General features: G+C 55.2%; 11 protein-coding genes across 11 annotated transcripts; 4 read left to right on the forward strand and 7 right to left on the reverse strand.

The window, feature by feature from the left end:
* Positions 1–2,650: 2,650 nt before the first annotated feature.
* Positions 2,651–3,187, forward strand: LTR77_010034 (uncharacterized protein; the record flags this gene model as incomplete). The annotated part of the gene is made up of 2 exons (XM_064807258.1): positions 2,651–2,847; positions 2,905–3,187. The coding sequence occupies 2 exons, from the start codon at positions 2,651–2,653 to the stop codon at positions 3,185–3,187; spliced, it is 480 nt and encodes a 159-aa protein (XP_064654631.1).
* Positions 3,188–3,564: 377 nt separating this feature from the next.
* On the reverse strand, positions 3,565–7,929 carry SRB8 (RNA polymerase II mediator complex subunit; the record flags this gene model as incomplete). The annotated part of the gene is made up of 2 exons (XM_064807259.1): positions 3,565–7,785; positions 7,873–7,929. 2 exons carry the CDS (start codon positions 7,927–7,929, stop codon positions 3,565–3,567), a joined length of 4,278 nt encoding a protein of 1,425 aa, XP_064654632.1.
* A 1,112-nt stretch (positions 7,930–9,041) lies between these two features.
* On the forward strand, positions 9,042–9,356 carry LTR77_010036 (uncharacterized protein; the record flags this gene model as incomplete). Its single annotated transcript, XM_064807260.1, has 2 exons — positions 9,042–9,068; positions 9,126–9,356. 2 exons carry the CDS (start codon positions 9,042–9,044, stop codon positions 9,354–9,356), a joined length of 258 nt encoding a protein of 85 aa, XP_064654633.1.
* Positions 9,357–9,444: 88 nt separating this feature from the next.
* LTR77_010037 (uncharacterized protein) lies at positions 9,445–10,665 on the reverse strand (the record flags this gene model as incomplete). The annotated part of the gene is made up of 1 exon (XM_064807261.1): positions 9,445–10,665. The coding sequence occupies one exon, from the start codon at positions 10,663–10,665 to the stop codon at positions 9,445–9,447; it is 1,221 nt and encodes a 406-aa protein (XP_064654634.1).
* Positions 10,666–11,651: 986 nt separating this feature from the next.
* On the reverse strand, positions 11,652–13,094 carry LTR77_010038 (uncharacterized protein; the record flags this gene model as incomplete). The annotated part of the gene is made up of 2 exons (XM_064807262.1): positions 11,652–11,972; positions 12,030–13,094. 2 exons carry the CDS (start codon positions 13,092–13,094, stop codon positions 11,652–11,654), a joined length of 1,386 nt encoding a protein of 461 aa, XP_064654635.1.
* Positions 13,095–13,945: 851 nt separating this feature from the next.
* On the forward strand, positions 13,946–14,815 carry LTR77_010039 (uncharacterized protein; the record flags this gene model as incomplete). Its single annotated transcript, XM_064807263.1, has 2 exons — positions 13,946–14,512; positions 14,564–14,815. The coding sequence occupies 2 exons, from the start codon at positions 13,946–13,948 to the stop codon at positions 14,813–14,815; spliced, it is 819 nt and encodes a 272-aa protein (XP_064654636.1).
* A 437-nt stretch (positions 14,816–15,252) lies between these two features.
* On the reverse strand, positions 15,253–17,098 carry LTR77_010040 (uncharacterized protein; the record flags this gene model as incomplete). Its single annotated transcript, XM_064807264.1, has 2 exons — positions 15,253–15,324; positions 15,383–17,098. 2 exons carry the CDS (start codon positions 17,096–17,098, stop codon positions 15,253–15,255), a joined length of 1,788 nt encoding a protein of 595 aa, XP_064654637.1.
* A 263-nt stretch (positions 17,099–17,361) lies between these two features.
* Positions 17,362–18,669, reverse strand: LTR77_010041 (uncharacterized protein; the record flags this gene model as incomplete). Its single annotated transcript, XM_064807265.1, has 2 exons — positions 17,362–17,564; positions 17,628–18,669. The coding sequence occupies 2 exons, from the start codon at positions 18,667–18,669 to the stop codon at positions 17,362–17,364; spliced, it is 1,245 nt and encodes a 414-aa protein (XP_064654638.1).
* Positions 18,670–19,247: 578 nt separating this feature from the next.
* Positions 19,248–20,420, forward strand: LTR77_010042 (uncharacterized protein; the record flags this gene model as incomplete). Its single annotated transcript, XM_064807266.1, has 2 exons — positions 19,248–20,327; positions 20,379–20,420. 2 exons carry the CDS (start codon positions 19,248–19,250, stop codon positions 20,418–20,420), a joined length of 1,122 nt encoding a protein of 373 aa, XP_064654639.1.
* A 371-nt stretch (positions 20,421–20,791) lies between these two features.
* Positions 20,792–21,831, reverse strand: LTR77_010043 (uncharacterized protein; the record flags this gene model as incomplete). The annotated part of the gene is made up of 2 exons (XM_064807267.1): positions 20,792–21,801; positions 21,825–21,831. 2 exons carry the CDS (start codon positions 21,829–21,831, stop codon positions 20,792–20,794), a joined length of 1,017 nt encoding a protein of 338 aa, XP_064654640.1.
* A 358-nt stretch (positions 21,832–22,189) lies between these two features.
* On the reverse strand, positions 22,190–23,920 carry LTR77_010044 (uncharacterized protein; the record flags this gene model as incomplete). Its single annotated transcript, XM_064807268.1, has 1 exon — positions 22,190–23,920. The coding sequence occupies one exon, from the start codon at positions 23,918–23,920 to the stop codon at positions 22,190–22,192; it is 1,731 nt and encodes a 576-aa protein (XP_064654641.1).
* Between the last annotated feature and the right edge of the window lie 408 nt (positions 23,921–24,328).

Here is a 24,328-nt window from a genome sequence, read left to right on the forward strand (position 1 = left end):
GGTCCCCGCGTATCTATATTTCACAGGCTACAGCACGCGGTTCTGCGAGGTTCGCGGGCGGTGCTGTTGTGGTGAGGTTGTGAGGCAGATGAACGCGGAGAATTACGGTCTGCATGATTTTTGTGACCCTGGCGCGTGGATTCCTCGTTTCCGCAGGCAACGAGGGAGGAGCTCATTGAATGGGATCCAATGTGGTTTCAACGGGTGGGAGGTGAGGAGGCGGAGCGGTGATGCCGATATTGTACGGGTATAGGTGCGTCCGCTGGTATGGCATGAGTTCTTGTCTCGTTTACGTGTCACCAAATGGCCCCGAAAGCACCACGCACTCCCCCGTCAAGCGTAATCGACATACCGAATAAGAGTCTCAGACACTGACAGGGCACCAGTTGACACAAAAGCCAGTGTCGTGAGACCCGTCGTCAGCATCACAATATGAGCCCAGCTCTGTCTCTCTCCGAGTCCCACACGTCTCAGACATTGCCGTGAGACAATCATGGCCTCGAGACGTCTTGCAGTACTCGAGACATCTGGCGACCCTCGAGGCCCATGGCAGTACAAGTGCAAAGGGCTCGCGTTGCGACTGAAGATCTTACAGACAAGCAACAAAACAACTACTTGACAGCAATATCCACTCAACCACATTCAGCCATAATCACATCCAACCGCAGCCAGCCGCATCTTTGCTAACTGCACTCTCGCCACTCTCCCACCTCGAGCAACCTACCTCGCCCACAATGTCGCAATCAGGCTTCCGTCGGAACTCCCGTCAGAACTCCCAGTCCCAGTCTGGCTCCCGTAACAATTCCCAAAGCTCCAATGGTAGGCATGGCCAGTCGCAGAGCCTATCAGGAGCAGATGATCTCGCCAGTATCACGGAAGGACTGGCCTCAATGGGCGTCAGCAGCAACAACAACGTTGCCAGCGGCAGTAGTACCAATACCAGTCCCAGCATCGGTCAAAGGGCCAGCAACAACAGCGCCTACGATCCTCACCACCCGTCCCTTGCCCCCCAACCACGTAGCCCTACAGCCGTGATCCCACCCCGGCTGTACGACCCCGCGTCCCCTCCCCTACCACCCCTATGGTCGTACCAACAGGTCGCCCCCGCCCTGAGCCCCGGCGCCGCCACCTCGTCGGCCGTACGTCTCGCAGTTCTGTGCGAACCGTGGACGGTGCTGTTGCGAGGATCTGACGAGGCAGTTGCAAATGGAGAGGAACGCACAGGAGGATACTTGTGATTCGGGGGCGTGGTTGCCGATGTGGCGCTGAGATTGTGAAGGGAGGATTGATGGTGGAGGATGGTGGAAGGCTGGGAAAGATACCGACTTGTACGAGATACTGCGGAGCTGTGTGAGAGGTAGACGAGCTGGTCTCGCGCATCTGGGAGGAGAGTCGGGGTTGTAAGAGAAAGAAGATTCCATTTGTTTGCTGGATGATGTTTTTGCTTGATGCACTTGCCACCCACAGTATTCTTTCCGTAACGATCACCAGCGATATTGTCTACGTCGTCGGAGGCACCGCAAAGACATCTAATTAACGTGATTGTAACAGCAAGAGACGTTGGGTCACGGCGAGAGCCGTAGGATCAGCACAAGTACACGGGTCCTTGTGAAGTCTCTACATCTTCGAGTGGTAGTTAGCCTCGGGTTGCCACCCTCCCGCCGTCCGTTTCAGTGACGAGCATGCATGATGCTTCCAAAGGCGGTTCTTCATCTCCCGCGCCTTTTGCCGGTATCAACCACGCAGGATGAACGCGAAAGGGCACCGAAAGCGCGAAAGACGCAGCAACCAAGCCAACGAATCGTGGTCTCATGCTGGCCCAGGAGGCGCTCAAGTTGCTGACAAGACACGGGACGGGATCACCAAGGGCATGCGAGCGGTTGCTCTTGATGAACCAGACAGGCAGGACCTCGCCAAACAAGCTGGACGAGACCCTATGAAGCTTGGAAACCTCCAACGGACGCCACCACAGATCAAATGGCACAGTCCATAGTGCAGGCTCGTGAGCAGGGAGACAAAGTCAGCAAGCTGGCTAATAACACAGAAGTCTTGAGCACCGAAGAGACCGGGAAGAAAGTGCACGAGGTTGGCAGCAGGAGCGATTGATCTGATTCCGTTCACGGCTCGCCGCCCTGGGTGCCGGAGACCTTCCCTCCGTACCTTGCTGCGCGCTGCCAGAGTCGTGATCGGTGCTGCTGCAGCGAAGCCTGGCGTCAACTGGAGATGGAGAGGACTGGTTTGTATGATGTTTGTGAGCTTTGAGTCGTCGTCTTTGCCGTACTCTCATCGCTGAGGCATCGTTCTTCCAGGAGTGTCGGGAGCGTGAGGGTGGCAAGGCGAGATTACAGAGAGGTTGTCCTTTGGAGCAAGCACTTTGCCAGGACATGCTTTAGGGCTCGATATGAGTATAAACATTCTTCATGGTGAGGACCTGTTAATGTCAGGTCAGTCACGGTCTCATCTTCAGAGGAGATGGTTTGCACAGAAGGAATAAAGAAGTCATCCGACTAAACCGCCGAGGCCAAAACAGCTCATATGTCCGTGCGCCTCTAGCTCCTCCGTCTACTTCATCGAACACTCTTCCCGTTTCCACTTCCCATCTTCACACCACATCAACCACAACACACAAACTCATCACCAACCCACCAAGATGCCTCGCCAATCCCGCGGTCCAGCACGCAGCGCGCCCTCCCGGCCCACCGCCGCGAGCAGGCCAGCACCAGCACCCCAACCGCCACAAGCCCGCCAGGCCTCGACCGCCGCGCACCCTCCAGCGCAGGCCCAGCAGCCGCAAGCCCAGCAGGGCGGAGGCTCCGGTCTCTTTGGACAGATGGCTAGCACAGCTGCGTACGCCTCCCCACCCCCTCAAACCCCCATCTTACCCCGATACTGATGCTTCCGCAGCGGCGTAGCAGTAGGCTCCTCCATCGGCCACGCCATCGGCGGCATGTTCGGCGGTGGGTCCTCCTCCGCCGAAGCCGCGCCCGCCGCGCCCGCCGACCAGCCCGTCGCGCAGCAGGACAACGGCGCCTACGCCATGAACCAGAACTACCAGGCGCCGCAGATGTGCGCGACGGATGTGAAGAACTTCCGGACTTGCATGGATCAGAATGGAGGCGATTTGACGATTTGCGGGTGGTACATGGATCAGTTGAAGGCTTGTCAGCAGGCGGCGCAGCGGTATTAGATGGATGGATGACGGGGGATGAAGAGGTGGATATACAGGGTGAGGGGAGGATGGCAAGATTGAGATTCTAGATTGCATTGCGAGGATAGCATCGGGAACAGCATTCTCTGCTCAACGTCTCTCATTGCTGCCGCTGTCTTCTAATGCTGTTGTTGCCGTAAGAATGGTTCGGTGTACACTGCTGCAGTGCCTCTGTATGCCAACCCATTGTCAAGGACGAAACGCTATGCCCTCCTCACCCATGTCATCGCTTGAACGCTGCACAAAACCCAAATCGCTAAAACGCCGTGCTCGCTTACACAAGAAGCCTTGTGCAAACCAATCCGTGGAGTCCACCATATCCTTACCCGGCTTCTGTAGCTCCTACTATATCGTTGTTATATCTTCCTCGCCGCAAACAGCCCCAAACTCAAACTCGCATCATTCTCCCCCTGCACCGGCGTAGGATCAGGCATAATCTCCCACCTCCTCAACGCAAACGGCGTAACCTTCACCTCTGGCGGCATCCTCATTCCACCCTGCGACGGAAAGCGCTGGTGTTGCGGATGCATCTGTCCAGGACCCTGCTGCACTTGCTGGCCAGCATTCGACGCCCCGCCACTCGTTGGAGGCTGGAGGTGTCCTGAAGACTGTCTGCTCAGCATACGTTGCGGTTGCAAGCCAGGTGTGTGGACAGGAGTGGCGAGGGCAAGCCAGGAGTCCTTCGCGCTGCTGTCGGATCCGAGGATGAAGGTTAGACGTGGGTCAATTGGGAGTTTGGTCAGGCCTGCCAGTCTTAGAGACGCTGCCGGTTCGTCGAAGAGGTTGTCGGAGAGTGCTGATGCCAGATCGAAGAGGTATTCGATCAGATCTTGCTGCAATTGTAACGCCGGGTGCACCAGGAGAATGCACAGTGCAACCAGCAGATTCTGCCTTGCTTGCTTCGACATGTCGCTTTCGTCGCTGATAGTATGGACGTGCATGACACAGAGGTGCAGCAGCAGTTGGAGTCGATACTTGCACCTTTCCAGAGTAGCCATGCCCTCCTGGGCGAAAATGTCAAGGTCCGACAGTTGAGCGACGAGCTCCTTCAGCTTAGCTGCAATACTGTCAACGGAAGCCGTGCCATCATTCTTGCTGGTAGCCCTGTTCGTGACCGCGAGTAGCTCGAGACATGATGGGAGGCGGTCCTCGCTCTCGATGTTGTCGTGGTCCGCCATTGAAAGCACCTGACCTTGAGCCCACTCATGCATCGCCAGGTTGACCTTCTCACTCGCCACCTGGAGTAGCTGCGGCAGAACCTCCGACTGGGTGCCAAAGAGTTCCATCATAGCAGTTTGCAGAGTCTCATCATCCTCCTGGTCCCAACTACCGTTCGATCTCATCCACCTGATGGCTTCCACGCAGTAGTTGATTGACAAGGGGCCGGCAATGCTCATAAGTGATCGCAGGTCCATCTTGCCGGAAGGTAGAAGGCTCTCAGTGTCGAGCTTCAGGATGGCGGTAACAGTCCGACCCGCGTTGCACCAAGCCCCATCGGTTAGGTTGTCGTTGTCGAAGAAGGCTCGAACAGATCCTGGCTCGGTGGAACTGCGTTTGACGACGAAGTCTAGTAGGTTTGAGTCCTCCGTATCCAGTTTTGCTGAATCCGCAGCAAGCCTGAACAGTGCGTTGAGTGAGCTGGCGTGTTCCTCCTGGAATCGATCTTTCAGTAGCAGCAGGCGATATCGCTCGCACTCACTCAAGCCATTGTCGGAGACATCGCGAGACAGAGCGATTCGCAAGATTGATGCGGCAAGACGTGGTGTTGCAGTCTCCTTGGCCATATCCGCGACCGTGATGGGACTTATACTTCCACTCGCCAGAAGGCTATCGATGGCACCGACGGGCAATGCTCCTTCACGAGCGCCCTTCAGCGCAGATCGCACGTAGCCCTGTACAATCCTGTCGAAAACACCACTTCCGTCGACCGAGCGAAGCTGACTGAGCCATCCACCAACTTTGCTGACAGGTTCAGAGGTAGGTAGGTCGGACTTGGTTGCGTGGTCCATGATGCGCATGAAGACTCGTTGCATCAGTTGGTCATCCATCGTGTTTCCGCTGGCAAAGACTGCATCGATGTCGCTATCGAATTCCAAACTTGTGGCTTGCATGCCAATGAGGTTATCAGAAGCTGGCGAGCATACTGCTAGTGAGGTCTGCTGTTCGCAAATTGCCAGGTCGTCGGCCAGGAGCTTCAGCAATGCGGCTTTGCCAGGCATTCGCTGAGCCATCGCTGTCAAAGCTAGGATGAAGTATCGATCTAGGGGCTGTGAAGATCTCAAGGTCATGTATTGCTCCACGAAAGCGTCAAATAGTGTCGAGAGTCTGCCCTGTGCTGCAAAAGACTCGGCGTTGAGGTTGGTCGTGTCCAGTGAGGTAGCCAGCAGTGCCGTATTGTCGCTGGTCAGGGTCATGGAGACCAGCTCTCCGAGGCTCGCCAAATCGCCGCACCTCTCAACCAATTGCCGAGTAACAAGGAAAGCGCAGAGAGAGAGGCCACCATCCTTCACGTTCGCACGGAGTCTTTCCAAGGCCGTATTGACAGCAGAAATTTTGCCGGACACGGTCAGCGCTTCCACAGATGGTGACGTGATTGTACCATGCGCCTCGAAATCTGCAATGCTCTGTCCAAAATCTCTGATGGCCCTCTCGATTGTCTCCTCGTTGTCTAACCTTAGCTTCAAGCGGTTCATCAGTGTCTTTCTCGTGTTCTGCAAGTGCAACGGCAAGCTCGACGTCGGCAAAGCGCTTAGCAGACCAGTTGCGCAGCCATATTGATCACCAGCAGAGACCACGCCACTACTGATCAGCCACTGAAGGTACCGGCCAACCGAGAACCTCTCTTGTCGAATAAGATCCACGACAACTCGGTGCACGTTCCCTGAGCTGGTGGTAGGCGTGGTCGTTGCGCTTCCAAGGAACGCGAGGATTGCAGCGTCAGTGTCGTGCCCGTTGGCGTTAAGATACGCAATGATGCCGGCAGCGAGGTATATGCGGGCAGTGCCGGTCCTGTAGGGTGTAGAGCTCAAGTCCAGTAACGCAGCCACCAGAACGTTCGTGTCCGAGACGATAGCCTCACACTTGGTCGCAAGTCCTTCGATGCTCACCTCCAGTCTGACGTGATCCAACTCGGCGTACAGCTTGAGGAGCGGACTGCTTTCCAGGCTGTTCCAAGGTGTCGCCAGACGCTCGTTCCGCCTGGTGATGTCGTTGGCTGGTGATCTTGTCGAGCTTGCCATTGAAGTAGCGGGACTCAGCAGGTCTTTGTACTTCGACCATGTCCGTGGAATGATCAGGCAACCACGATTGCTGACCGCAAGTACAGCCACGAGCTTCTGCAACCTGGTTTTGAGCATGCTGTTTGTTTCAAGCCCAGAATTCGTGATGCCGTGCAGGTGTTCAAGAATGCCCTCAGCGAGCGCCTTGCCTCGCTTGCTATACGCCGTAATGGCCTTCCAATACAACTGCACCATAAGCAGCCATATCGGCAAACGTTCCAGCGTAGCTCCAGCCATCGAAGAGACGATCCAGTCGAGATAGTGGTCGGCATCCAATAACTTCTCCACGAAAAAGGCAGTAGCCAGCTTGACGGCGTAGTCCATCCTCTGCTTCCAGTCTTTCTGCCCGCATGTACTGATCACAAACTCCAAAAACTGCTCGACCTGCACCGTCCACTCCCGCACCCACTTCGCCTCTCCAGATGCTGCGTTGGCACCACTGACGCCCTTTCGCCGGAACGCCCGAAGTTCGTTTGCGCCCACACATTTTGCCAACCAGACGGCCCGTTGAAGAGGAATCGCCTTGCTCAGACACTGCTCCATCAAAAGCTTGCCACGAATACCGTGTGGGATGGTCCTGCTCTGCTTCCGAAGCGGCACATCCGGGTTCGCCAGATCTCGTAGCCATGCCTCTCTTTTGGTGTCGGTAACGGTGACCCGAGGCGGAGGTTTGAATGTGGAGGGTGCGGTGCACTTGCCCAGATGTTGCCGCTTCTCCAGAACAGTCGAGAACAGGAGGCTGAGCATGGACAGTGACTGATGGTTTTTCTGGCTGATGTTCGGCCACACTGACGCCCTCGCAGAGTTGCTCTCGCTGTTGTTGGTGTTCTTGGCGCTGTCGAAGTAGCCATTCTTAATCACGTTCTCCGTCAAGACGTCCTCCGGATGGTTGCCTGTCCACGGATAGAAGTCAAGGACCTTCTTGGGCTGAGGGACACGAGTCGCGACTGCTGGTGCTTCCAGGCCATGTGATTTGCGAGCAGCTGGTTCCACGAGACGCTGTTGATGGTGCGCCCGTTTTGCAGCGATTTTGGTCTTTGGAAGGCTAGGCAGAGGCGAGCCTGGCATGACCTCGTCTGCAGCATCCACGTCCATTGTTGTCCCGATCGCCTCCTCGTGTATCGGTCGAAAGCCATCTCCGCTGGTCTTCGTTCTCTTCGCAGGTGGCTCCGCCTCGTCATCCTCGATGCTTATCACATCCGGAGATGTCACCATAGCGTCGCTCCTCCCCATGAAATCTACCCCGTTCCTCTTCTCTTGCCTCCCACGTTCTGCCGTCAAATCTACGACATCGACCGGCTGTGAAGCGGAACGAACGTTGCTGAGCCTCGAAGGTAGCGTCGGCCTCTTAGGCAAGAGGGAGGAGCCATAGGAGCCTCCACTCACCGCCCGTTGCGGCGCCGAGGGTCTTCTGGTGACATCCTGTGGTGCTCGACGTTCCATCGCGCACTGGAAGCGGTCGACCTGATCATTGTGGAAGCCACTCGCAGCCAAAGCCGCGTAGTGTTAGCTCCTCATCGTTCGTGAATGCCGGCGATCGTTCCTTGTTGGTGATTATGAAGCCCAGTGAATGGAGCGGTTCAAAAGGCGTGTCCAAGATTACGGTGAGGAAGAAGAGAAGTGCTGGCGGAAGAGTAGAGCAGCCGTTGGAGCAGGTTAGAATCCGAGGGATGTGGATGTTGCGCCGCTAGTGAGATGCTGATCCAGCCCGGGCCGATGAACCTCGTTGTCGGTACACAACGCAGGTCCCCTCCTGCCCTTGGTCCTCAGCAGAATCCTCGTCTGACCTGACGTGCTGCTGCTGGGCCGATCGATGGATGGATCGCTCACTCCTTCAGATGTTTGAGCGTGTTGTAGCGTTGCACAAAGGTCCTCCCAAAAGCAAACATACGTGTACCTCCTCCGCTGCTGACGGACAATCACGAATTGCCCGCTCCTGCACTGCCCAATCGTGATACGGCCTCGTCAGCTGGACGAATAGAAGTGTCTCTTGAATAATCCCGAGAAGTGGGTGGGCGTGAGATTATCCAAAGCCATGCCCGGTGTATTGTTGAGGCGGAATAGCCGCACGAAATCATCCCGTCTCGTCTCGCCTCGCCAAGGGGTGGAGTGCAACAGGAAGACGCCTCCGGCCTTCGGAAGTCTCGAACCGGGAGCGAACGCTTGCACTAATCTCGCCCGATTCACATCACCTCACGTCTTCTGTTTGCACCTCGGTCGTACAGCACTCCTGCGGTCTCCGATAAGCACACGCTGACTGATACGTGTGGAAACTGGGCGTGTTACTCGGATCTGCAACCTACCTAAACCCGAGACACACCGCGGAGCATGGCAAATCGAAAGGACATGCGGAGGGAGGACCTCAGTACGTGCAGAGGACGACGTGCTTATCATACGGATTGCTGACAAGTCTATGTAGTCGTGCCATATACGGAGCCAGTGAAGAAGGATGACAACGAGATGGCCAGTATGTTCTTCCTTCGGCCGAAAAACGAGCTGCCAAAGCACCGGTACTGGTAAAGCAGAAGGGTTTACTAACTCCATTACCAGGCACCATGTCCAGCACCCTCCCAATGGCGGCCGTAAGCCCACCTCCCCCCTTAAGCTCTCTTCTCCCACCAAGCTAATGTACTCTCCAGATCTTCACCCGCAACAAAATGATCGGCTGGACGTCCGTCATGGTCTCCGTCCAGGGCTGGCTCTCGGAAACCCCAGCTCAAAAGGAAAAGGCCGGCACGCCCGCCTACTTCTCCGTCGGCATGGCAGTTCTGGCACTCGGTCTGGCATATATGCCTCTGTTCATGCCGCCGGCAGCCGGACGAGGAGGGCAGGGGAGTGGGACGGCGGCGCCTGGGCCTGTGCCTTCTTGATTATTGCATGGAGTACGGGGAAGAAAGTTGCTTCGATGCATTGGAGACGTATGCCAGGACGCAGTAGATAATGTACTATATCTTGGATCTATCCACCAAGTCTACCCAAAGCTTTCTGCTCATCGAACACGACACAAGTCACATTCCCACCAACCTTCACCCTGGCAATCGGCTCCCCGATCAATCCTGAGCTGGGATCGCGCTGCAGAATCGCAACAGTCTGGTCATACTGAAGTCCCACCCCTACCAACGTGCCGGGCGCATTCATGCTATAGTGTCTTGGGATGGAACCGCCTGCTGGCCATATCTGGTGCCAGACCAATGAACCGTCGTCTTGGAGGACGAAGGTAACCAGGCTGTCAGAATGTAAGATTGATCCGTCCGGTTGAGGCAGTGTGAACGCTTTGTCCATGCGGTTCGAGATGGTGAGGTACTTGTTATCCGGCGAGACGTGCACTTCCGCCGGTGCAGTGCCAGGAGGGAGGTTGAGCAAACCGTACGTCGAGCTGTTGTAGACTTCCTTGAACGACAAGCCTCCGCCGTTGGGCTTATACGTGACCGCGTAGCCCATCACAGTAGACGCCAGCTCCGCAACAACATACAAATACGTCGTGCACCCTTCGCAAGCAACACTATACGGGTTCCAAAACGCAGCGTGCCTTGGTCCCGACCCCGGCGCCACTTCCAACGGATCCAGCGCCTCGAGCTTCAACGTCTCCTGATCCCAGCAAAACACCCTCACAAGATCCGCCGCAAGATCCGGCACCAAAATATACCGCCCCGTCGGATCCACAATCGCCTCATGCTCATGCGGCGCATCCTGCCTCACGGGATCCGGCCCCGGCCTAGGAAGTGAGAACGTGATATCCTGAAGATGCGTGAACTCGCCACCCTCCCCCAGTACCCACGAACTCACAGCCGACCCAGCATAATGCGCCAAAGCAATCGCGCGCTTCCCTGCTGCGTTCCCGTAGATAACGCCGCTTACAGGCCCGTTGATCGTAGTCGCGTTCTTCACGTGCGTGAGCTCCCCATCCGCGCCTACGGTGAAGGAGCTCAGCGAGCCGTTGCGGGTCTCCAGGCCTTCGTTTAGACAGAAGAGCAGTCCGCGGTCGGCGTCGAGGGTGAGCCAGGAGGGGTTCGGGGCGCAGGCGTGGTTGGTGGAGGTGGTGGTGACGGTGTAGTTTCCTTGGGACTCGGTGAGGGAGAGGGTGGTGATGGAGCCGGAGTAGTCGGCTATGAAGAGGTTGGTTGCGGTGGCGAGGGCGAGGTTGAGGATGAGGGTGGTGGTGGATTTGGAGAAGAACATCTTGCTGGTGAGGGGTCTGTTGTTTTGAGGATTCTTTTAGAGAGTCTTCTTCCGTGGCAGTATGTTGATCCCAGTATGAGTGCGGTCACCACAGCATTCACCACAGCACCGGGCGGTCACAAGACTGCAAGAAACAAGTACCCGGTGGAAGTCAGAGAAGGAATGCACCCGCTGCCAGAGCAGGACAAGCAATCGAACAAGCACGAAGATAATGTAGTATGCCAGACATGGTTGACGCGATGTCACGGTGGAAAAGTGGACTGCGATGCATTGCTTGCGGGGAAATGCAAGGCACATTGACATTCACATGCATGAAAATGGGGTCGGCTGGTGGAGGAGCCGATTCTGATCGGTGATTGATGGTAGAGGAGGACTGTTGGGTTGTACAGTGATGGGTACAAGTATATGGCAATCCTACATGGTAAATAGCACATTGTGTAGACGCAGGCCTGTGTAGATTGCCCATCTATTCCCAAGTCAAGCAGCGTGTTGACCACCCTATCGCAATCGTGTCTGTATATGCGTACACAATCGACTCATGTACATGATGTCCTTCTGCTGTACCTCGGTAAAGCTCTTCCTGGTTCAGGAGAGTCGTGTACAGATCCAATCACCCCAGCCCATGTACATGTCGTTCTCGCGCTATGCGACAACTTTTGCTGCTTCCCTCCAACAAGTCCTCGAAAGCGCTCCTCTGCCTGCAGCAAGATCGTGATCCAACAGGTTTATCGGAGCAGCAAACATGGATGTGCCCATGGCCGACCCCAGTCTATTCAGTCCGGCTCTCGGCATTCACCGTAGCCAGCAGGGCCTGTTTCCCAGAGGACTGCTTGCACTTGCCATCCTCAGAACAGGCTGTATCCAAAGGGCCCTGCTACTGAGTTTCCTGCCTCGCGAAGCAGGTCTTTTCATCCCTCAGAAGCAGACAGCGAAAGCGCAAGTTCACGTTCGCTGCGGTCTGCTTCCAGTGTTCTCAATGTCATCCCCTAGAGGAACCCCTCATCCTTACAAGCAGGCATATTCTCCGCCAAAGACCACATCCGCTCCAGTATCCAGCCAGATCTCACACCCTCACCCTCCATCCCCAGCTTTGGCGAATAGCTCATCTTGCAAATCTTCGACTCCGGTCTGTACGAGTATTGCAAGCAGGATCCATCGGAATGGCATTTCGTCCTGCAGTCCTCGAAAGTCTCGATCTCCACCTCATTCTGGTCGCTGGCGTTGTCCCAGTCCATCTTGGGAGTTCGCATTCGTGGGATTATGTATTGCTTGAACATGTCAGAGTGGCGGAGGAACCCTGGATTTTTCTGTTGGGGGACTTGTCAGTATTGCCATCCTCGCTAGTTGAGCGGGCCTGTGCCTACAATGTCCTTGTCTTCGAGCCACCCTTGCTCGAACTGCCACATGTCCTCCACCCACTCGGCATTGAGATGGTGGTACGAAATCGTTGGGTAGCACCAAGGCCGCTTTGTGACATCGCCGATGGGCTTTCCATCAGATCCAGTATACGGAATCATGCCGGGGTGATCTGTCTGCAAGACTGGGTAAGAGAATGTAAGCGGGACGCCGGACTCTCTAAATGCCTTCCCCAACACGCAATCTCCCGCCCAGTGCATATCGGTAAACTGTTCGATGGAGTCGTGGTATTCGTACCAATGGTCCACAACCATCCGCAAGCCCTTGTGCGACACGACGAAGCCGGATCCGCCGTGCGCGAAGAGGTCGCCTGCGATGGCCATCTGATTGCCGTGGTAGTGTGGCTCGTTCGAGTTCATGGACCGCAGCCAGTGCAATAAGGAGCCCCAAAGAACGTACGTGTCCGCCTCGACAAAGACATACCACTTCTTGTCCGGGTACTCAACCAGCGTACGGTTGACCATGGGCAAGAACTTCCACTTGTCCAGCTTCCAGCCTGGGTTATCCGTATGCCCGGTCCATGCGCTCGGGTCCCCGGGCACTCTATTCAGCTCTTCTGCTGCCAGCGCCGCTCGTCCCCTTTCCTTCAGCCTTCGGTGTAGCTCGAAGTCCACGTGCTCCTCCTTGATCTTCGGACTAACTTCTTGGAGCGCATCGATGATCTGCTGGCCTTCGTAGTTCTCTTCGTAATCGGAGAAGATGAGGTAGTTCGGATAGCATCGTGTCGTGGTGTTGAGATGCCGGGGCAGCTTGTCCACGAACTCGGTTGACCCCGTCTTGATGATAACCACAGTGTCTTCTGCCCCTGGTATCTTGCGGCAAGGAAGCACATCGTCAGCCTTCGGCGCCAGTGCCGGTGCGGCATCGGAGGAGGTGTATTTCTCAACCAGCTCCTCCGAATCCTTCTCGCAAGCGCGCTTGTTCCATGTTTGCCAGAGCAGGACCAGGAGGATACAGATGATGATAATGAACGACCGCTGGTTAAGAGTTCGGCGCCGCGGAGTGTATGTCATTTTGACGGGATGGAGGGGCGAAGGAAAGGACGACAGGAGAGCAAAAAGGAAAAGTGCTATACAAGTGTTCAGAAGGCCATCGGTCCATAGAGCAGTAGGTTAATAAAAATACGCTCCCCACCCCGTTAAGGCCAGCGCCAAACCGAGAAGAGCGCCACGGGGGCGGAGTTGAGCGCCCAGGAGGTGAGCTGGAAAGGTCAACAAGCATCAAAGTGTCCAGCCAGCCGACTTGGCGGTTTCGTCTCGACTTCAGCTGCCGTTGGGGTCCGAGAATGCATTCGAAACTATCCCCTATCCCCTATACCGTCAGTCATGTGCTCGTCCATCGACGAAGACTGCATCGCCAAATACACCTGCTGGTAGTTCGAACATTCATGTAAATCGCAAAGTACCGCAAAGGCTGGCTTTAATGCGCCCATTCCAGCCTCAGCTCGGCCTACAGCTTTGTTGGTACGATGCGGGCACAAGCCTTGTAAGACCTCGCAACCAGGTGACAGGTCCGCATGGCTGCAGGCTTTGTGCGTTGCGGTAGAAAGGATGGTTTGTTGGAGATCTCAGGTGACGGGACAGGTTATTGGAGTTGGCAAGTCTCTTCAGGTCGTCATTCGGGAGCTGGAGTTGGGTTGAGCACCCATGTTACCCTTAGCGGACGTGCCCACTAGGGAAGCCATCTCAAAAGGGATTCACTGCCAGAGCGTATGCAAGTCCAACTCGTCGACCACGAAGATGAACCGGCAGACTAGGTTAGGTGGTGTGAGCAGCCTCGTGACCGAATGCGAATGAGTCAAAGGTCGTATATCAAAGGCCTGCCGCTTCACTAAAACAGTTCTAACACTTGCAACTACTCTAACATGTTACAATCTCTCAGATTCGCCAGTCACTGGTTCAGGAACACAACCGATGCGCTCTTCAGCCCATCGCTTCCGTGGACACACCGCTGGCGACTGCTTCTTTTACAGCCACTGACCTTGCTCACATACTGTTTGAAGTATCTGCCGTACATCTTCTCCCACAGATACACGGTGATTGAGATTCCAACACGCGGCCGACATACTATACGAGCAATCGTCTTCGAGCCGCCGTCAAAAGATCACACACAGCTTCGTCCTCTCCATATCGACTTCCACGGAGGGGCCTTCCTCGGCGGCATCGCAGAGTACAACGCCTTATGGTGCGAGCAAGTAAGCGACCGGATAGGTGCTGTCGTGATCAGCGCCCAATACCGCTACGCTCCGGTTCACACCTATCCTTGCGCCCACGAAGATGCTGAAGACGTCCTCTCTTGGGTTCTCGAGAAGTCTCAGAAACTTTGGAACGCAGACCCGGACTCCCTGTCCGTATCGGGTTCGTCGGCAGGCGCCAATCTAATGTTCGCGGCCGGAACGCGAGCGAAAGCAGCCGTAGGCTTCTGCGCGGCGGTATGACAGGCTTGCGCTTGTTGCGCCAACCTTCTGACTAACAACGAATAGGTCGACCTTCGGCTCCCTCCGTGGCAGAAGCCTAAGCCGCCAAACTTCCCTACGATCGATCCCCTATCGTTTCTGATGCCGCTCTTTGACGCCTACGTTGCACCTGTCCGCAAGGAGACGCTGGAGGATGACCGCCTGCACCCTGTTTTGAAGAAGCTGGACGACCTCCCCGCGAATGTCCTTTTCATCGTGGCTGGTGTGGATATTGTTGCGCACGAGCAGCTGATTTTTATCGAGCGTGTTCGGGAATAATTGCAGGACCGCCTGGATGAGAGTCGTAGATTCGAGGCTGTTGTTTTCGACCAGGGATTCCATGCGTGGCTCGATGGTAAGCTCCTTCCACTTCCATGCAGTCGAGTAAATTTGCTGAAAGAAGAGCACAGTGCCAGGCCCAGCTTTCAAAGCTGACCGCAAGAAGGCGTATGTTGCTGCTATCGACTTCATCCGCAGCGCGCATCAAATCTCGTGAGGTCAATTCAGGGATCAATCATCTCCTGGAGCATTACAACATCCCTACTCAACCGTTGCTTTGTTGCCGATTCTGCGAGAATTTCATTTAGGACTTCAACCACCCTTCTCCTTCTCATCTCCGGTCTTATTCTAGCAGCTGCTCCATATGGGAAGTTGCAAGCGAGTCCTTGTGACCACCTCCATGCTACTCGACTACTACTATTGCCCGATTGAGGTGGTCAATGAATGTCAAACCATTGCATCTGCTCATCAAGCTGTCCCCTCTTTTCTAGTTCTACTACGGGCTCACCCTGGTTTAGCACCGGTCAGCACATTGATATTCGGGGAGAGAACGGAGTTCCCACTTACAGCCATCGCATCGTACACATATACGTCGCCAATCGACACCCAACGATCACCATCCGGCCGGAGAACGAGCGGTATGTCGCAGCCAAAAATCATGACAATCGAATCGCCTCCCTTGACTGTGTGCCATGCCGCTCCAAGGAGTCCGCTGTCTGCTACCACGAAGCTCCTCTCGCGGCCTTTCTCGAGGATTTGCTCCAGCGCTGGGTGCGCGCTATCTTTGATCACATCGTCCGGCACGGGCTCCTCCCACGCAACGGACTCATGCCGACGGTCAAGCATAACTTTGAAGGCTTTGTTGGACCTCGTGTATTCCATTACGACTGTCCCTCTGGTTATTACGTTCCAAGTTCGCTCTGGAAGACATTCGACCTCATTCTGAGGTGTTGTCGACCAAGCGGCATCCCAGATCGCTCGAAGCGACCGAGCATTCACTGACCTTCTAGAGGTTGCCGGAAAACAGTGGGTTGGATTGTTGACGATCTGGACTGGATCATGCTGGATTACGCCCCACGACACACCTCGTACTCGAATCACGTTGGGATCTCCGACATCAACATACCCATAGTTGTCGTGACATATCGCGGGCAGCTTAATGCAGCTGCTAGGGATTAGTTGCCGATATCTTCGTTTCCAGTGACATCGAACGGCCCACGAGGGAAATTTACCACCAACCAGATCGACGACAGGTGGCACTCTGATGAGCGTCTCCCTGAGGATGACAATGCCTTCCTTCCGTGCCACGGCGGACCTTGTAGCAGCAGCAAATACTGTTGCAGCTGGCAAGCGATAGTCGACGGTCACTCCATCCGGTATCGACGTCTCAAGCATCCCCAGCAGTCCATACACCTTGTCAAGCGGGTCAGTCGACTTCAAATGCGCCGTCAGCGGTAGGCGGTTCTCAATCCTCTTGCCTCCCAGGAGGTCAATCTCAAATATCATCCCGGCGTCATGAAAACCCTGCTCCTGCTCTTTAGTCCACCCTAGCTCGCCGGGCAAGAGAAGAGACAGGTGACGGGTGGGAGCGAAGCAATTGATCACAGCCCAATCTACCGCATGCAGACCTTTGAAAAACCAGACATCTGACGGCAGGACGGCCTCTTGGAGCGTCCACGTGCGTTCATACCAAGGTGAGGTAAAGAAAGTGGATAATGCTTTGCGCTCTTCCCAAGACACGGTCAGAATGGAGCTTGTCCAGTCATCCACGTCATCGTCCCTTTTGTAGTAATTCCTCAGAGCCTGAGCTCCCAGTTCTGCTGTCAGGTCGGTATCCTCGCCAAGCCATATGAATGTGAGCGCAGCGTCCGAATAGATGTCTTTCATAAGTCGGACTTGCTGAGCTCGCTCTCCAAAGTCGCCTTGATTGATACACACGGAGTCCAGCCAGAATGGTCTCTTCGAGAGCTCTTTTGTGTCGTCTTTGCCAGGGCCATAGTTGAGATAATGTACGAAATGGCGAAGGGTAATGTCAGCGCTCGCGGGGATATCAAGAGGCAGCCCGTCGATCAGCAATTTCTTCTTATCATTAGGGCTGCCCCAAACGTAGGAAATTGGGATGATCTTTTCGATGTTGTCGTGCAGAAGTGACACATGCTGCAGATGACCTTGGAGAGGCGACTGATCATCGAGCCGCTGTGGGCTGATCGAGAGGATGCGGATTTCCTGCTTACCAACGTCGAGAGGTCGATAGTTGTAAGTATGCGCAATGTATCGTATCATCCGTGAGCAGGCTGGTAGTGGTGAAGAGGGTTGATGGAAGCAAATTGGAGCCTCTTAAGTTACATGGACCTGACACAGCCACCACGAGCTTCGCTGATTGAAGACACAGCCCGGTCTACCGCCTTACCAAAGAAAAAGCATCAGCAACTCACTGCTTTCTGTTCTCTCGAACTCCAGCGGCGTATTAGAAGGTCTCGAAGACAAAAGTGTGCCATTGATTCTCATTGATTCTCCGATGAAGGAAGCTACCAAGCTACCATACCCTAGTAAGTCGACCCAATGTCACCCCACTTGATGTTCGAGAACACCACATGGGTCCCTGGATCGTTCTTCTCAATCCTCGACGGCTTGCCCTCCTTTGGCGCGCAAGGACCTGCCTTTCCAGCATCGAGCCAGTTCATATAGCCTCCGGCATCGTTCCAGATGCTCATTGCAAGGACCATGCCTCGTCCGAGAGCCTCGCCCACTGTAGAAAGAATTGGGGTCAGGGAGAGATCGGAAGGATGGAAAGGAGTTTAGCGATACTTACTTTCAGCCAAGCCACCTCGTTCAGTAAATCCGTCCGCCGTCGCCGAGCAGTAGGGGTTTGTGAGAGAATTGATAGTGCCGTCCTGGAATTTCACGGCGACGTTTTGGATGATCTTGTTGCCTTGCTTGTAGATGCGGCGAATCTCCTGCAAGGTACCAGACGTGGTGCCATCGTTGGTGATGAACTGCGTCACGACCGTGAAAGGTCTGGCCGTGTTGACCTTGTCGTAGGGGCCGTAGAAGTTGTGCTTGCCGAGCGCGTAGGGGTTGAATCCACAGCCATTCTTGTCACAGATCCCATCAGGACCGCACTCATCCCCGGCACACTCGTAGAAGCCGGGCTTGGTGCAGGTGTGAGGAGTGTATGCCGTGGCGACAGAGTTGGCTTCCCAAATATCCATCTCGTTGCAGCAGGCGCCAAGTTGGTTGACGTTGGCCACGCCGTTGATGAATGAGCTGGTATTGAAGCACTGAGCGTCACAATAACCTGTACCATACTCGGCGCCGGCTGGGTTGTACTTGCTGCGGCCACCGCTGGCTTCCATCTCGGAGAAGTAGAGGGCGCCGTTCATACCGCATGGCAAGTCGTGCATGTCGACATCGAACGTGAATTCCTGGCCGTTGAGCTTGAGAAGCTCGTAGTTCTTTCCAGACGGGTCGAGCAGGTACACTCGAGGTGATGCGCTCTCACCATTGACGTACATCTGGAGGGTCATGGAGCTGCCCGAGGTGGTCACGCCATGGGATGCGTAGTCGGAGATGCCCACAATCTCACAGTTCTTGCCGCATTTCTTTACGTTGGGGCAGCTTGCTTCATCGAGTCCGCCGTCCGCCAAACATGAATCGCCGGTCTTGATGTTCTGGATCGCGTGGCTTCCTGAATCAATGACCACCGAGGTCTGTAGAGTGGTGCAGCCGTCTTTCTTCGTGCAGTATTGGCTCGTGAGACACGGATGTTTCTCTCCGCCACCAGCCTGCTGAGCATAGGCGAGAGATGAGAGCGAGAGAGCTGCGAGGCCCAATGTTTGAAGTGTTGCCGCCATTGCCAGGATGGATATGAGGGAGGAAGAAGAGAGCCTGTACTTAACTTTCATCCCCAAACAACATCGCTACAACACATAATATACGTGCTGCTCCATCAATCTCCGAGGCAGGAGACTCTCCGCCATCGACAAGGTGTGCTGTGACGAGCCATGCGGCTCCACGACTCCACGATCTAGGCGCTGTTTCAATGCAAATGGTGCCGCCTCCTCAATCTACATGGGCCAATCTCTGCCTCAAACGGAAGGTGTGTGGTCTGGAGACTGTGGCTGTTACTCCACTGGTCCCCCACAAACGGCGTGACGGACCGCAATGCCATGGAGATGCGGTCCTTTCGAGGTCTGTCCGACCACGGGGTGGAGGTGGTGGTACAGGTTGGTGAGGTGGACGTGTCAAACGAGATTTATCCGGCGTGTGGCGCACAGCCAAAAGTCTGCACCTTGGACTCCACCCTTTCAAGCTCGTCCAGCAGCTGACTACTGTATTGCTTGCTGATCCTAGCTCGTCCTCACTCTTCCACAACCTGGAATCTGGAATCTGGCCTAAAGGGTGCTCGGAAGGTCAAGTTCCTCGGCTTGCCATGTCACTAGACGCAATCGTCGACAGGGCGCTGGAGATCATTGGCGAAGCTGTTTCCATCGACCCGCTCGACTTCCAGGACAACGAGACGTGGAAGTTCCTCGGCCTGGGTGATCTGCTCGCTGCCGCCACTGCCGCAGATCTGAAGAGCCAAATAGGCGTGGACGTCAAGCCGGATGATTTCAAAAAGTACCCAACTGTGGGCGAGTTCAAGGCCTTTCTCCGCAAATTTGGAGAAGGCTCGACCACGAGCAACGGGGATGGTGCAGTAGAGAGCAGCAAACCTCGCCTCGTGGACACTGAGCCTTCGGATCCATGGGAAGGCGTTCCTAAGCCGAAAGTACCTCTCTCTGTTGTACTACAAGGACAGCCAAACGACTCGTCTACGATTGTCTTTCTCTTCCCTGACGGCTCGGGAGCTGGCACGTCGTATGGCACACTACCGCCGATGGGTAGCAACATCTGCCTTGTCGGCTTGAACTCACCCTTCCTCCGGCAGGCCCAGAACTTCACATGTTCAATAGAGCGGATGGCACGGCTGTGGGTCGACGAGGTGCGGAAGCTGCAGCCCAAAGGCAAGCCTTACGTTCTCGGCGGCTGGTCTGCTGGAGGCTACTATGCTTTCGAGGTGGCGAAACTGCTCACAGCGAATGGCGAGAAGGTCGAGAGGATGATAATGATCGACTCGCCATGCCGGCTGGAGTTTGAGGCGCTGCCTGAACAAGTCGTCGGCGAGCTCACACGCAAGGGACTCATGGGTGCCTCTGGTCAGAAGAAGGCACCTGAATGGCTAGTACAGCACTTTACTTCCACTGTCATCAGCGTAGACCGGTATATGTCAACGCCTCTGGAGTCGAAGCATGTTCCACCCCACGTCGACTTCATCTGGGTGCGAGAAGGCCTTGTGAAGAGCGTGGCCGAGTCTGGACTTGAGGTCGACCTCAACATCAAAGTAACACGCTTCTTACTTGAGCCCAGACCGGAGTTGAAGACTGTGGGATGGGAGAAGCTGCTACCTGGTGCGAAGTATACATTCAACTACATGACAGGAAATCATTTTCAAATAACACAGCCGCCTCATGTGAGTACATCCGATTTACTTGGACCATATCCTGTGCTAATCATACTCCAGTCTGATGACCTTGGAAGATTGATCAAAGCAGTTGTGACTTAAGACGGCGCTTCAAAAAGGCTTTGGACGACATAACGAGTCGATAGATGCATTATTATGGAATTTAGAGCCTGGCTTGCACAGACGCTGGACACCCGGTAGCACGACGAGGCGACGGTTCGCATGACAATGCGACCTAGGTTAGCTGTACGCCTCCAGTAGCCTGTCGTCGCCTTGCCAGGCCGAGCAAGGTTGAAACGCCATATTGAAGCGGACCAAAACTCACAACATCTTCGCACGAGCACAGCCACTGGCCGGTCTGCTCCATAGATTGGAGCCGGTAGCGGATCTATTCTATGCAGCTCTAAATGCCTCTATCCTAACGCCACGCTCTCTCCATATCAGGGCGGAATGTACAAGGTCATACGTCTAGCTTAGAAAGGAACATCCATATCCTCCGCCCTCTCCTCCACCTTATCCACCTTTAAGTCAACATCCTCGCTCACAGCCTCCCTTATGAAAGTCACGAGCGCAGCAACATACTGCTTCTGACTCGGCAGCGTATGCCCACCCGGATGCGTCACCACTCGCTGCACACCCCCTTCTCTCCCCCGCCCCTGGATACAAGCATCCACCAGCCTCAAACTCCTCTCCTCCGACACCACCGTATCCACACTCCCGAGAAAATGCAACATTGGCGTCTGAATCTTCGGCGTATAGAAAGCCTGATACAGCGCATTCGTACTCGCCCCAAACCCCGAATAGCTCACCGCAAACTTCATCGGCGGATGCACCATCCCCTCCACGAACCCCGTGTCCTCCGTGAAAGCATCCGGATACCTCATCCCGCCCTTCGCCTGCGCTTGCTCGAAAGCCTCTCTCCTCCCTGACTCGAGCAGACTCGCCACCATCCCTGCCGCTGCTCCACCTTGCGAGAACCCTAGCACGCCGTCGAACGGACCTTCGTTCTTCAGCACCTCCGCAATCTTCGCCAGCCCTTGCTCCATTCCCGCATACACGAATGGCTCGGCATCGCCTTTTCGTCGCCACCACCCGTAGGCCTCCGGAGACTCTTTATCGCCGTCTACGTCGTAGCCTGGGATATCCGTGACGTCGAGACGGATGGGCGCAGTAGGATAAGAGAGCTCCACGCCGCCGGGGTAGTCTTTCAAGAAACCGGGTTTGGGAGCGGCGGGGATGGACTTCTCGAGGTGTTTTTTGAGGGCTTTGGTTTTGATCTCGAAGATGTGGCCCGTCTGGGTGAAGCCGTGGAGCATGAGGATCTTGAGCTTGCGGCCTTCTGAGGAGGGTCCATTTGAGGCCATGGTGCGTGCGTGTTTTGGTATGGACCGGTCGGTATTGCAGTTGAGCTGGAGGATGCGATACGAGGTGATGGGATTTCTCACACCATGCGCATTATTCCCAGTTCTCAACAGTCTCAGAGCTGTTGTCATTTATCTCACGTACGAGGCATGAATGATCATGTTCAAGTCTTGTTGAAGCGTTCGAGACACGAGAGTATTTCTTGTCGATGAAGATTGTGACGAGCTCTGATTGGTGGGCTTGTCTGTGAGCGGAAGAAGGAAGGTCATCGTCACTACCGACATACTGGAATTGATCAAGGAGCACTACATTTGCAACACGTTTTTGATCTGACTTTCGGACTCGATGTCACATGACTTCAATCAGCCTTGCAGTCACATGTACGCACATGCAAGTCGCATACCACTATGAACCTGACGGTCTTGATCACATGCACTTCTCTTCTACACCTCTTCTCCCCACCACCAGCCTATCCTCAACATCATCTCACCCGCAGCACTACCACAGCTTCATCCCAGACGCGCGAGAGTCGCAACGTCCCACGGTGGGCACCTGCAGACCTCCATCCTCGCACGAGGCGTCTCCACATCGAAGTCATGGGGAACCCACTGGCGCACGATGCCCCTCTGAATGCGCACTCCTTCGAACTTCGTCTGCTCCTGGAATAACGCCTCGATAGCTCGGTCGACGTTCTCGCCGCAGATGACGTAGTCAGGCTCATCTTCCACCCCGTTGTTGTTGTTATTGTCGTTGTTATCCGCTTCCGATCCTTCCTCGTCACCCTTTTCCGACTCGCCATCGTCATCCTCTTCCGACTCGCCATCGTCATCCTCTTCCGACTCTTCATCGTCATCTCCTTCCGACTCTTCATCGTCATCTCCTTCCGACCCCCCATCAACTGAAGCGACTGCGGTTTCCCTGTCACCAGCTTCCTCACCACCAACTTCCTCACCACCAGCTTCCTCATCACCAGCTTCCTCACCACCAGCTTCCTCAGCATCAGCTGCCACCTTCGTCCAGTAGTCGTGGTTCGTCGTCATGAATCCTGGCTTCGCTGCTTCGAGGACCGCGGCATAGTTGATGGTAGAGGCTTTGAAACAGCATGCCAACGCCTCGAAGGTCTGCAGAGTGGGGTGGCCCTGGAGAAAGTTGCAGATGGTAGCGAAATCGAATTCGAAGGAGTCGACGTACAACGTCTTCAGCTTCGAGAACTGGGACGCCAGGATCATGGGAAGCGCAGGCGTGAGCAGAGGGCGGATCCTTTCCACGTAATGACCACCGTAGAAGCCATAGCCCTGGCTGAGCCACATGCTCTCGAGGTCATGATCTGGGCCGAATGGCGCAGGGGTGTTGCTGGAGACCGATTCGTACACGGTCATGTTGAAGCGCTTTAGCGTGCTGCACGACTGTCCCAGTTGGTCGATTCTCTTGGTGTGGGTGGCGAAGGTTTCCACTGCTCGACGGTTGACCATTTTGGTCCAGCACTTGTCTTGAACGCTGAGCGTTTCGAGCAAGACGGATCTCAACGCAAGAGCATCAAGAACAGTCATCATAAAGTTGCGACCGTAGGTGTACCGCGGCACGAGGATATCCTCCTCACATGTAATCATATCCTCCTCCAACGGTCCGCTGCCGCTGCCACTGCCACTGCCACTTGCCAAAATCCTGTACGTCACGGGGTACCGCTCACCACGCCACTGGAACTTACCTCGATGCTCAGTTAAGTTGCCTCTCAGATCGATGCTGACCAGCGACTTCAATTTCCCGAAGATGAACTCGAGGAGTTCGCGGGGCAAGCTCGATGTTTCGAACCGCGAGTGCGCCCTTCTCAGATCTTGGTAGGCCGCAGCAATCTGGTCGGGACTGACGTTGGCCCAGACAGCCCATTTCAAAAACGGGTCTGACCATGTGATTCTTTCGTAGTACATCTCCTCAGGTTCCCACGGGCACTTGTTCGGTTCGATGGCGAGCCTCTCGTCGTAAAAGGTCAAATGTTTGAGCGCGTTGGCAAACTCTGGGTTCGCAACGATGCTGGCGAGCACTCGAAGACTTCCCTCGCTGCAGAGCAGGAACGAACGGTCGCTGAAGTGCTCCTTGAGGAAGATTGCGTGCGTCTTCGACTCCAGTTTGCGGCTGACGAGGCGGAGGGCGATGAGATCGCGTCGGTGGCACTGCTTTGCGATGCGTTCGATCATCTCTGGGAGGAGGTCGTCCAGGCGGGCCTTCGTAAGGTTCGCCATGTTGACGGCGGTGTCGTGGGGAGGAGGCAGGAGTGAGAAGTGAGGTGGAGTGAGCAAGGTGGGAAGCGCAAAAAGCTGTGCGAGAAGGGGAGCTAACGCAAGCGCTAGTACGGTTGTGGCAAACAACTCGATATCACATGGGCCTGAGGCTCGTCTTTTGCAAAGGTAGAACTTGTAGAAGGACAAGATAAGGGCAATGAAACGAGTTAAATTGAAAGCTCACCTCCCGTTTGCAAACGCTGGAGTCAGACCAAGGCGGCCGCGAATGCCGTAGGGCTACCCATACGTCTTGCTCGAGCCCAAACAAATGCTGCTTCCTCATGAGCTTGATACCTTGAAGCTGACAACTGGTCGTGCTCTGCCACTTCCTCCATCCACGGCTGCTTTGCCCTTGCACCAGCCTATCCC

Source organism: Saxophila tyrrhenica, assembly GCF_035928015.1.
Source record: "Saxophila tyrrhenica strain CCFEE 5935 chromosome Unknown scaffold_20, whole genome shotgun sequence".
Lineage (NCBI taxonomy): Eukaryota > Fungi > Ascomycota > Dothideomycetes > Mycosphaerellales > Extremaceae > Saxophila > Saxophila tyrrhenica.